General features: G+C 39.9%; 1 protein-coding gene across 5 annotated transcripts in view; it reads left to right on the top strand.

Moving 5' to 3' along the window:
- The window catches only part of LOC109477384 (carcinoembryonic antigen-related cell adhesion molecule 1-like), a 94,406-nt gene that overhangs the window by 63,108 nt on the left and 18,407 nt on the right, over positions 1-12,891 (top strand). For all 5 annotated transcript variants that reach the window (XM_019778628.1, XM_019778625.1, XM_019778629.1 and 2 more), the window contains one exon: positions 10,233-10,427. In XM_019778628.1, coding sequence (XP_019634187.1) covers positions 10,233-10,427 — 195 coding nt within the window. The remainder of the gene's footprint in view (positions 1-10,232; positions 10,428-12,891) is intronic.

Below are 12,891 nucleotides of genomic sequence, written 5' to 3' on the forward strand. Positions count from 1 at the left end.
GTGTTGTCTATGTTGTCTATGGGCTTTGCCTGAATCAAACAATAAATAAAATAAATAAAGTCTACATGATAAAGGTAGCTGTCTAGAACTATAACTATGTCTAAAGGGTTTGACTTCTCTTCTGTAAACCATGGAAGACGTAATGTCCCACCTTTTCCAAAATGTGATTCTTATACAATATATATACATCTAGTATACACAAGTACTTTTGACTTCTCACTTCTTGGTAATTCAACTAATTGTATTAATGTAGGTGTCTGTATGATTAGGTAGAGCTGATTTATCGAAGGCTGCAGGGAATATATTAAAAAAATGTTCTATTCAAATATCTAAAATTGGGAAATGTGCTTACTACATGATCGAAAAGAATCATGCTTTTTCCGCTATAATACAAGGGACAATCTACGGTAAAATGTACCTCGTCTTCTACTTATCTGTGTGTATGTGTATATATAATTATAACTACCAAATATTGTCGATGACAGCATATGACTTACAATATAGTCATGTATGGATGATTTGATTTCGCTTTTGAAGTAGGAAATATTTAAAAAATAATTGACATATGTAAGTTCATTTGCTGAAGGTAACCGTCCAAATGAAGTTTAGAGTATATAGAGTGTCTCGGGGCAGCTATAAGATAAAACATACCGAAGGGGGCTGACTTTGGCGCCGCTTGATTGTTCCAGACGCCACAAGTATATTACCCAGACGTTAAGTACTGCTAGTCCATCTCCCCGAGGTTGTATATTACTACGTGGACGTTACCTCCCTCTGTTGTTTCCAATTATACCGCGTAATATTATTCTAAAAGTCATCATCTTTCTACGACAGAAATTACATGATATCGTTATACGAAACTGAACGATTACTTTCCTGATTTAAATTCAGATAAAATCAGCTTAATGTTTTAATTCTGTACCTGTTCAAATGTAGCCTTAAGGGAAGCGAGTGTAGGAGCCCCGGCATACAAGTAGGATGGTACCCTGGCTAGTTCAAATGTACGTTGGACCTTATATATTTGATATTTACCTCCGGGGGAGGATATATCCTTCCGCGGAAAGGTTTTGTGGGAGATGTAGATTTTCACGTTCGCAGCTGTTTCTCGCGTTTGGGTGGACGGATTCTTTCGGGACTCGTTTTGTATTGTGTTGTTATTATCATTTTATGTCGTAACGTTGATATAATACGTTATTTCGCTAGAGTGCATCACCACGTTTAAACGTTAAAAAAAACCATGATGACCCGTCCCTCCATCGCTGTCCTGCCACTTGCTACATAATGCTTAATAATAATAATAATAATAATAATAATAACCTTTATTGTACATTCATGCCCTATCGGGCTAAGTACAGGTCAACAGATGAAATAGGTAATATACATGTTTGTAGTACAAACAGCTCTGAAACTACTCTAATACAGAGGCTCAGCTTCTTCTCGTTTCTTTGTGATGTTAAAAATATAATTTGAAATGGGTTTGTATAGTACAGGATGATCAAAGCGCATAAGAAAGACAAATTTTCAATATTAGACAAGTATTGGAAGTATAGAAACGTACTTGTAATATATATAAAAAGATAATTTATTTCATTACTATATAAACTACAATCAATAACAAAGTGGGCTTCATCTTCTACTTTGTTTGAGCTACAAAATTGGCAAATTCTTTGCTCCAGAGGTGTGCGGTTGTGCCTTCCTGTTTCGATGCTGAGTTTATGACAGCTGATTCGTGGTTTGGTGATGGTGGTTCTTTGACTTCCGTTTGGGATTTTAAGATAATGTTCTTCATTATAAGTAGATTTGAATAGTCTGTACGAGCGAAGTTTGTTCTGATATAATCACCACTGACACCGTAAACGACTGTAGTTTTAAGCAGCTCGACACCGCCCAATACTAGTTTGACCCTATCGACCGCTTTGTTTGAGAGCTTCAATCTGGACAAACAAGGTGTGGGCAGATACCGACAAGATGTGAGCTTTGTTTTGACGTATGGCCTGGCAAGATTCCCGCCCTTGGCAGCCGGAGGGGCTTAACAGATTTGCCAGCATAACGATTAAATGTCAGGAATGTTATGATCATAAGGAGTAATCGTGTTTTAAATAACGTTTGCTTTTACGTTATGTTTTTTTTCTTCTGTTAGAAACAATGCGGGTCCACCTTCAAGGATTGCGTATTTCAAGGGATGGATTTTCTATGATAGTTCAGTGGGATTTAACTGCTTCTTTCTATTGATTTTCCATGGGCTGTTCCAATGCAATTTCAGGGGCGCCAGTTATTTTGTAGATTATACTCTAAATTGTAATATACTAGTATATTGTAACATATTAGTTGGCCGTGTTCCTCTAGTGCACCCTACTATAATTCTTAATCCCCATAGGGCAAAAAATGTGTTCTGCCACCTTAAGGTAGCAGGTCACAGTATTAATGGGCGACCCCCGGGGACGATGACGCGGGTATAGAAAGTAGTGCAGCGAATATTCTTGAAGGCTGGGTAGAAAGCCTGATAAGAGCGTCAGCCAGATGTAAATTGTGCTGTGTGGTGTAGGAATGTATCGAGTTTGAGACTGTATGATTTGAATTGTGAAGGTTTTGCAGTTCGTGTATAAATGCGCCGTATTGCGCAACTGGCTTTCCGGGTGAGTCGGCTGCAGTTCAGGTCACGTCCGTAGGAGGCGATTTCAAAGTGTACGTTACGAGCAGATACGCCGACAGGATTTTTTGGTTTCTAGATATTTTGTAGTTTGTACCTTCTTCTGAAACATATTCGATTTTCGTATTTGTGAAATGCACCCTGCTATAATTTTTACCGCGTCGAAGTGAGTTATCTTGGGGTCCTTAACTATAGAAATCCCCATAGGGCGAAAACTGTGTTCTGCTACCTTAAACACACACGTAAGGCGTCATATTTTGTCAATTCCACTTCCTGAAGGGCACTTATTTGCAATGGAGTAGGGTTGATTCAACATATTTAGTAAGGCCACAGCAAGTAAATTTTATGGATGACATCCTCTGCAGACTCCAAATCTAATGCGAGCGGCGAAAAAAAACAAGGCGGGCCGAAAAAAACAAGGTTCCTACAATTTAAATTTTGACTCAATCATTGTACAAATGGTTTTGATTCAGTGGGAACATCACATATACACAGCCAACATCACATATCACTGCATCAAAGTTAGAAACAGAACATTAAATCAGAGCCTTTTCTTGTATCCTCTCTTCATAGTTATCTGCCATCCACCTTCCGGCATGGCAGCAGACATCTTTTCCCAATTTTCGGCATATTGACAACTGTCAGAAGGCAACAAATTTTCTTCTTTTTTTCCAAAATCAGGCGAAAATTAATGCGCGCGCTGATGTCATACATAAAAATTACTTGCTGTGGCCTAAAGAAATCGCCAGAAAATTGGCTTCTTGTATCGTCCTAATGTTACACAGTGCAGCTTTAATCCACACATCTCACCCTTTATCAGACCTCTAGGTTCACGTTGTTTTATTACCCATAGAAACCACACAGATCAATGGGCGAGAACGTTATTGCTTGACTTGATCATTTATCTATTGGCCGGTCCTTAATTAAGCTATAGCCGGATGGTCTGTATTGGAAACTGTTTGCTGAGTTTGCTCTTTACAAAGCCGGTACCTAAAGCCCCTGCCCCTTTCAGATAGAGCGAAACAACTCTTAATTTTGAACGGTTCCCCTGTTTATTCTTTTCGAGTTAACTGTAACATTATGTCAACCGCCCAAAACTACATCTTAGCAACAAAACGTTTTTAATTCTATTGTGTCCTTTTCACCTTGGGTGGGGAATGTTGGACTCTCGCTTCATCAATTCGACTGTGTTTTTCTTTCATATGTATTCTTCGTTAGTGTTTTGCATTGTCTAGTAATATTAGTTTTATTCGTATAAGTGGCGGCGCTAACATAAGTTACGTAACTTGAGCCCGTCGTCACTGTGTCCTGTACCCTAATTTTGTTTACTGTATGCTGAATAAATAAAAAAAAAAGCCCCTGCCACACATCCAGAACCTTTCCCCGAACACCTACCAATTAAAGTTTGCTCAAGTTCTGGAGCAGTGTGATACAAGTTTAGGCCGCACATACATTTCTATACGAATCGAGTTGAATTTGAGTAAAATTTGAATTAAATTTGACATTGCTAAACTACTCACGAACATCAGGCAACCACCAGCCAACCATGGTCAAACCTCCCGTTAAGCATTTTAAAACAGTCGGCTGGCGCATCCTAACAGTAGTTGACCTGGCCGAACACAATTGTACAAGCCAACCACAGCCGACCTTGCTCCCGACCTAGCCTCTACCAGGCTTCGGGAGGCGGCTGGAAAGCGGCTGGAAAGAGTAGAAATCGGCCAAATAGAGAGATAACATGCCGAGGGAGTTGGTCCGCCAGTTTGCCGCTTCTGAAGCCTGTCGGGGGTCCCGGCAAACTGTTCTCTCCAGCAGACCAACTCCCCTGGCATGCTATCTCTCTATTTGGCCGATTTTAAATCTTTCCAGCCGCTTTCCGAAGCCTGGTAGAGGCTACTCCTGACCTACTATTTGCCTAAACCATGGTTGGGAGGAGTTCGGCAGTTTACGGGAGGCCACATTCGGCTATGTGTAGTGATGCATACCTAAACCCAATTTCAGGTTCAGGTCCGGATTCAAGTCCAGAGGTTTAGGTTCAGTTCCGGACTTGTAAGTCCGGGCCTAAACCCATGGCATTTTGCAAAGGTTTGGAAAGAAAAGGGGTATGTGAAATGGTCTTTTATGGTAATAAGTCCGGACTCGGTTCTTGACTTTTAGTTTTTTTTTTACTTGAACCTAAACATTCTTACAATTCCGGATCCAAGTCCAGTGAACCGGTATGCATCACTAGCTATGTGTGACAGGGGTTGGACCTCCCAGTTTTGACACAGTGACACGAAGGTCAGGTTATATATCTGCATTAGATGGTGCCCGGAGAAAGGTAACGTCGTTAGCATTGGAATTGTCCAATCTACAATTGATCGAGCCGATATAGCGAGGCGACTTCTCTCAGTTCAGGGTTTTTTTTTATCAAACAAGATTGTCGGGCAAGATTGGCATACAGAATTGTAATGTACTAATTATACTACATGAGAACTCGTGTCGATGCGATCTGATGCAGACAAACCTGTATCACACGACGGCAAAGACCATCGATAAAAGCCCGGTCGCAAAAAGTCAAATAAGACCAGCCGATCACATCCCTCCCCCCTCAATAGGAGTAGATTGGTGGCAAGGTCGGCTGGTGTTCGGCCAGGTTTTGTTTGTTTGTTTGTTTGATTGATTGTTTGTTGGTTTCGCATAACCGTTAAACTGCCTTTAGGCTGCCGGAATGTAAGGTTTGAACCACTCACACCGGGAGGTCCCCTACTCTTTTAAATAAGTGCGGTGGGTTTTTTAACGTGCGTGGGGTGTGGCTCTCCCCAAACACGGGACCTCCATTTAACGTCCTATCCGAGGGACGTCCCTAACCGAAGCTAGGTACTCATTTCCACCTGAGTAAAGTGAGGAAAGTCGTGTAAAAATGTAAAGTGCCACTCCCAAGGGCACAAGATTGGTGACATGGGTAGGTTGGCAACTGTTTGGCTGCGCTAGTCTAATGTTTCAAAAATGTTTAAAACATTTTGGATGTGGACGGGTGGTTGGCAGTGATATTCGACTCAAATTTAACTTAAATTCCATTCGATGAGTATAGAAGGGTAGGCGTGGCCAAAATCTGGTCCCGACTTCTCCCGAACTTCAGGCAGCATTGGTGTGGCTTGAATCATACGACGACAATCATTTAAAACAGCGAAAAAAACCCATCAATTTACCTCGGTACTATATTACAGAATTGACCACCGTAGTATAACATTATTTTTCAACTACACTTGTAGCCTTCTCTTTGATTGATTGATTGGGTTAGCTGGTTGATTGGTTGATTGCTTTGATTGGTCGTTTGCTGAATATTTTAAACAGTGTATCCCAGTAGCAGTCGTTGCAACTACGTACATCACCTGTAGCTTCCTTGTTGATTGATTGATTGGTTGATTGATTTGATTGGTCGTTTGCTGAATATTTTAAACAGTGCATCCCAGTAGCAGTCGTTGCAACTACGTACATCACCTGTAGCTTCCATGTTGATTGATTGATTGGTTGATTGATTTGATTGGTCGTTTGCTCACTATGATTGACAGTGTACCGCATCGGCAGTCGTCGCCTGTTGCAACCCTAAACTGTAGCGTTGTAGTGTTGATGCCTGGCGTAATATGTTAGCTACATTACATGTAGGTTCCTTGTTGATTGGTTGATTGATTGATTGACCTGATTGGTCGTTTGCTGAATATGTGATCAACAGTTTACCGCCATAGCAGTCGTCACCTGTTGCAACCCTAAGCTGCAGTGTTGCAGTGTCCATACCTCCAGTGACGAGGAACACGGTACTAATTTGTTTTTTTCGCCCGCCGTACTTTACCAATTTGATGCCACCTTGGGCAGACCTAGCTAGCCATTCTTCTGTGGAATTGAGGAGAGACTCACAAGCGATTCCCTAAACCACATGCGAATCATTCTCGATGCCCACCCATCTCTAGTATGTTAAAGGCAGTAAAACTGGATTTTGAAAGTAAAATTTCTGGTCATATTTTGGTATAGTAAGTTGAATGTACCCTATCTCATGGCATACAATATACTTGTGGCGCAAAATATGTTATCACTGATCAAAAACGGTTGCTTGTTTCATCTCGCAGGCTAGTTCTTTCTATTCAGTGATGGTACTACGCCCCCCCCCCCAAAAAAAAACAACAACAACAAATAAAGGGACTACTCACGTAGGTTGTTCCTGGGCTATTTGAAACGCTCCAAGTATGAAATGATGATGAAAATGTGCTATGAAATAGCAGTAAATGTCAATATCAGACAGATTTCCTCATCCAGAATATCCTTTTTTTTTGTTTTGCAACCATAAAATTGTATTGGATGTCTTTATTTGACAGATACATATTCTTTATTGACTCGACAAAAGTACAGGAACTTTCGTATGATCTATTATCTACAACTCAGATCGAACAAAGCTAAATACATGTATGAATAAAGTCATCCTACTTACAGGATATATGTATGTGTCAGATTACGTAAAGAACATGATACATGTATGTCAATGGCAAATTAGATGTTTAACTATTCTTTAACATGCAGTCTCTAAAATTTAAACATTCTTTAATGTATTTCCCTATTAACAGAGAGATGAGGACACAAAGGGTAATGTAACATGGATAGCAAAGTTATTTGATCACAACCATTTTTTTTACGAGCCGACGTTTCGATGACCGTCTGTCATCTTCATCAGGGCAATTCTGACTGGTTTTCTGTGCACTGACGCTAGATGTTACTTGGTGCATAGTGCACACACGGTTCACAGTGCACTGTTGCTAGTTTTTACTGTTAACAATGCATTTCCGAACGCAGTGCAATTGTGACATACATAGGCATTGTTACATCATAGGGACATATGCGGTTCCAAATGTAAAGTGTTTCTATACATAATATAAATTTTGTTAACTAACAATACTGAGCTATCGCAGTCCCAAATAGAAATTATTGTTAAAGTATTCTCACATACGTATTGTTAGAAATCATAAAAGTTACAAACAATAATAAAACAAATGTCAGTTATTAAGAATGTGATCCCAAACATGACTAAGTTTATACCCCCTTCATCGCGGTTCATGACTTGATTGGTAAGGCCACAGCAAGTTAATTTTATGGATGACATCCTCCGCAGACTCCAAATCTAATGCGAGCGGGCGAAAAAAAAACAAGGCGGGACGAAAAAACAAGGTTCCTACATTCTCAAATTTTGACTCAATAATTATACAAATGGTTTTGATTCAGTGAGAGCATCACATATACACAGCCAGCATCACATATCACTGCATCAAAGTAAGAAACAAAACATTGAGTCTTTTCTTGTCTCCTGTCTTCATAGTTATCTGCTTCACGTTCCGGCATGGCAACAGATATCTTTGCCCATTTTCGGCATGTTGACCACTGTCAGAGGGCAACAAAAGTTCTTGTTTTTTTTTTTTAAATCAGGCGAAAATTAATGCGCACGCTGATGTCATTCATAAAAATTACCTGCTGTGGCCTAACATGTAACATGTTTAAGTAAGCCGGAGGAATCAGACCCCGCTACGGGGCCCCTCGGCGGCATGCTGCCTCCCGGCGCCCCGGACGCTACGATGAATTATTCCGACGAATTAGTCTTGATTAATTCCCGCCGAGAGGGAACCCGGCAACAGACCGTTCATGCAGCGGGCTAATCCCGGGGTTCTGCCGATGTAACCACCGCCATACGCCCCGCCAATCCACCCGGGCGTTTCACGGGAAATTTCATGCATTCTACCTGTTTCAATTCAGTAGACAACAGTTATCATATGAATGGTTTATTTGCAAATTGACATAAAACTAAAACAACATTGCAGCCTAATAATACAAAATATTGTACAAAAAGCTGAATTACGTAGTTTTAGGGAACACATAAAATATCATTAATATAAAGCAAAGTATCATGAGAGTTCATCTGTGTTGGTAGTAATCACAGTAAACGTTCATCTGTGTTGGTAGTAATCATAGTAAAATGTTGAAAATTTGATATACAAATTTGATATACAATAATAGACAACGTTTTTTTAATTTATTGTAGAATTACTTTTGTAAATACGAATTATTAGGAGAGGTAATATGGAGAGAATAATGGTACCGACCATAAATAGTTAGAGCCAGTCTGAACAAAACAAGCAACCATTTTCCTTGAGTATTTTGCCTCACAGATATCAGTATACTATGAGATAGTATCATCATAGTATAACTTAATACTTTATAGTATAACGTACTTCTACACAAAATACTATAACTTACTACACTATAGTATAACTTACTACACTATAGTATAAAATACAACATTATAGTATAAATTACTACATTATAGTATAAATTACTACACTATAGTATAATTTACTACACTATAGTATAACGTACTACTACACAAAATAGTATAACTTACTACACTATAGTATAACTTACTACATTATATTATAACTTACTACACTATAGTATAAATTACTACATTATAGTATAAATTACTACATTATAATATAAATTATTACATTAAAAGAATTGTCAGAAAATTGAACATCCGCCCTGAAATTGGATACTCGTACCTTTACCGAAGCATGGTCGAAGACGAACTACGAGTATTACGTTTTCATTTCAAGAGAGCATGAGGAGTTTTTCCTGCCGAATTCGAACCTGACGAACCGCAAAGTTGCAAACCTCGGAGTAACTCATGATCTCACCGAATCGATCTCGGTTGTTCAATAAAACACGCGACCGGGGACCGGAGATAATTAAGACTGGAGTTCACGGGAAAAGGCTATAGTCTGAGCCTCACGGTGAAAGAGCAGGCTAGCGTAAGATTCAGAAGGGCTTTTTTTATGTTTACCGAAGGAAAACATATTGTTTTGCTCCATTTCCTCTTCTGTTCCAAACACTAACCTCTGACCTGGCCAATGGCCTCTTTTGTTGACGTCTGTCACCATAGTAACTGGTATTGGGTTACATAATGTTGCAATTTCATAGTAGGCATTTAGACTCCCTGTCACCACATACATGTTGGTAAATGTGTTTGAGTAAGAATTAACAGAGCAGACCATATCCGAAGGTAAACATTATGCATTTGCTTTGTAAATGTTACTTTTCTAGTTTAAATTTACAATTCGACAATACAAAACATGGTGGTGAGATACTTTAGCTTTATCTAATTTTAAGCTCACCACCAAACATACAAGAATACAATAACAAAGTACATGACAAGAAACAACAGAGAACAGCAAATGGGTGGAAACGGGTAAATGATTAGTCAGGAAGAAAATGTTTTGTAGGCTATGTAGGAGTTAATCTAGTACAAACCGTTTAGTATCAATAACGTAAGCTTGGGTAGTTGTCAAAATGTTACAGTTAACGTTTGTATTTGAGTGTAACGTTTGTATCTGAGTGTAAAGAAGTCATAAAAAACAATTGGATTTGAGAACCCACTCGATAAACCCTTAGGTTTCTTGGGTTCTCCCGCACATTTGGATGTACATAGTCATACCGTTTTTATTTTTATGTGCAAACTGAAATAAAATAAAAAAATAACTTGACCGTTTGTCTGCCCCCCTCCCCCTAGGAGCGCCCTCTGTGCAGGTGAAGCCGCAGGACAGCCTGGCCGCCATCATGGGCGACACGGCCACCATAGAGTGTACCATCCTGTCCGACCCGTCCGCACAGAACATCTACTGGACTTACACGGACGATAACGGACAGAACCAGACGGTATCCAGCGGTAACGGAGGCTACAGCGTGGCGGAGGAGGACATAGCAGGTATGGCCTTGTTTAAAGTTAAAACTTTTGTTCTAACACAAAAAATTCTCTCACCTAGAGCTTTCGACCAGTCACTCTGGTCCTCCTCAGTAGACTGACCCAGTGAAGCTTGTCACGTGGCTTAATTCTTTGAAGTGTGACGTCAACACTGGGTCAAAGGTATCTAGTAGAAGATGTCGGCCCCCGTCGCGGTTCAATGAAGGGTGATGGACCCTGATGTAAATGACTTCCCTCACCCCTCTCAAGAAATAGTCTTGTTCAGGTAAGGCCTTGTTGATTTGATTATATGGATGACATCCGCGCTCGCATGAATTTTCGGCCGTTTCCAAAATTAAGTTTTCAACCATACTGCAAATTGTACAAAACAGTTGCAAAATGAGGAAATATATAAAAATAAACTATTTGAAAACGAGTCCAATGTCATAGAATGCCAAAATCAAACAAAATATTAAAGAAAAAAAAACGAAAATTAAAAAAAAGGAAAGAAATGAATTTGAAAGATTATTCGCCATACCATACTCTGTGTCATTTGTTTAACCATCATGACAACGTAGATTTCATTATGAAATCAACTTTTTTTTCAGAACTTTTTTTTATTCGCACGCGCCATCAGTTCTGGGGTTCCCAGAAGATGTCATCCATATAATCAAATCAACATGGCCCAAGCTTGAGTCAAACTTCCGTGTAGACCATGTTTATGTGATTTTATAGATGACATCCTCTGGCAACCCCAAAACTGACGCGAGCGTGTGAATAAAAAAAGTTTGGCAAAAAAAATTTGCATTCGTTATGAAATCCACGTGGTTATAAAGGTTGAACAAATGACTAAACATACAACGCCAGTCTGGTACTGCATTTTTATTTCTTGATATGTTCATATTCAACTATTGAATCGATTTTAGTGTTCTAAAACAGTAGTATCGATTTTCAATATTTTTTTTTGCAATTTACGGCATTTTTCCCCCTCATTTTGCAGCTGCTTTGTACGATCTCCTTTTTTTCTGGAAACGGACGAAAATTCAGTTGAACCGATCGAGTAACAGTTTTCTTTCATAATAATAGACGCGAGTTCATTGTCCTGGTCTTTTTTGAAAAACAAACAAACAAGCAAACAAACAAACAAACAAAAACATTCACATTAAGAAAAAAATATCACTATTTCACGACATTGGACGATATCAATCTTTAAACTGCATCTTCAATTACTAGTAATTGGTAATATTCAACTCAATGATACAGAATATTCATTACGAAAGAAATTTCTGATTCAAAAGAATCAGGTTTGAACCAAGGCTCACTTTTACCACCTTATGGCCTGATCATACTTAGTCTGCCGTCATCCTGCTAACCTTAAACTTGACCTTGACAACGTCTGGCCTGAGTCCACGGGTGTATTAGCCTGGTGTCCGGTCTATCGTGGTTGGGGCGGGCTCTCTTCGGGGCTCTAAAAACTTTATCCCACTCAGCTCAACAGGCCGCTCGGTAGGGGTGTGTTACGCCTGTAGGAGCTTTGCTAATAGAGTTTTGTACGACAGGAGTTGATAAGGCATTGAACTCCCGTCGTGCAAGAACCTACCGGGGAGCCTGGTTAACTCGGGCGGCGAAGAGCTCCCGCAGCCCCGTAAAGAACCCGTCCCAGCCACGGTAGACCGGACACCAGGCTATAGTGTACGGGATTGAACCATACCATGACCCGGACATTTGCACAAATCGCCGTTGCCTCCAGTTGACCTAGCACGTCCACATGTTAATGACACAGCGTGGCAGGACTCCAATCACTATGCATAGGCCGTGCACGGATCAATAACTCTTGCACGGATCACTGAGACAAGCATCAAACTGATACAGTAAAACCTAGAAACGTCGGCTTAGTAGAAATGTCATAAAAACATTCTCCTTGAACGTGTAGAGACTCTCCTGGTTAGTTCAGATCCATCAGATTTGGAACGTGGAATATATATTGTTAGGAAGTTCATGATATAGCTCCATCTGGTATTTAAAGATGTGTTTTTTTTACGATGCGTTTTTGTGACGATGTTTTTAACATCCGGGGACCTGTTGGTCAAAGGTCAGGGCACGCAGGCGATGATGTATGTAGCCGATTCATCAACAAGAATCGATCCGTGATGATGGCGGGTTTTTTTACGACCCTGTTGTGGCCGCAGAACACAGTATCGAAGGCATCGGATGCAATTTTAAGGCATCCAACGCGATTTCAGAGCAGCAAAACTGGAAATACTCTGAATAAGGCAGTCCTAATGATATTGATACTATTTCACATTAGCACATTTCAATCAGTACTTCATACTTTGAGTATTTAAAAATGCAGAAACAAGCTCCAAGATGAGTCCTTTATTTTATGGGAGGTACCATAAAAATCAGCCAGGGCCCTTCCAGTAACCATTTTTCGTCAGAGTTTTGGGATTTTTTGCTTCATGAGGGTCAATATACATTGGTATAGTAT

This window comes from Branchiostoma belcheri, unplaced genomic scaffold (genome assembly GCF_001625305.1).
Source record: "Branchiostoma belcheri isolate BF01 breed outbred unplaced genomic scaffold, Haploidv18h27 scaffold4, whole genome shotgun sequence".
NCBI classification, from domain to species: Eukaryota; Metazoa; Chordata; class Leptocardii; order Amphioxiformes; family Branchiostomatidae; genus Branchiostoma; species Branchiostoma belcheri.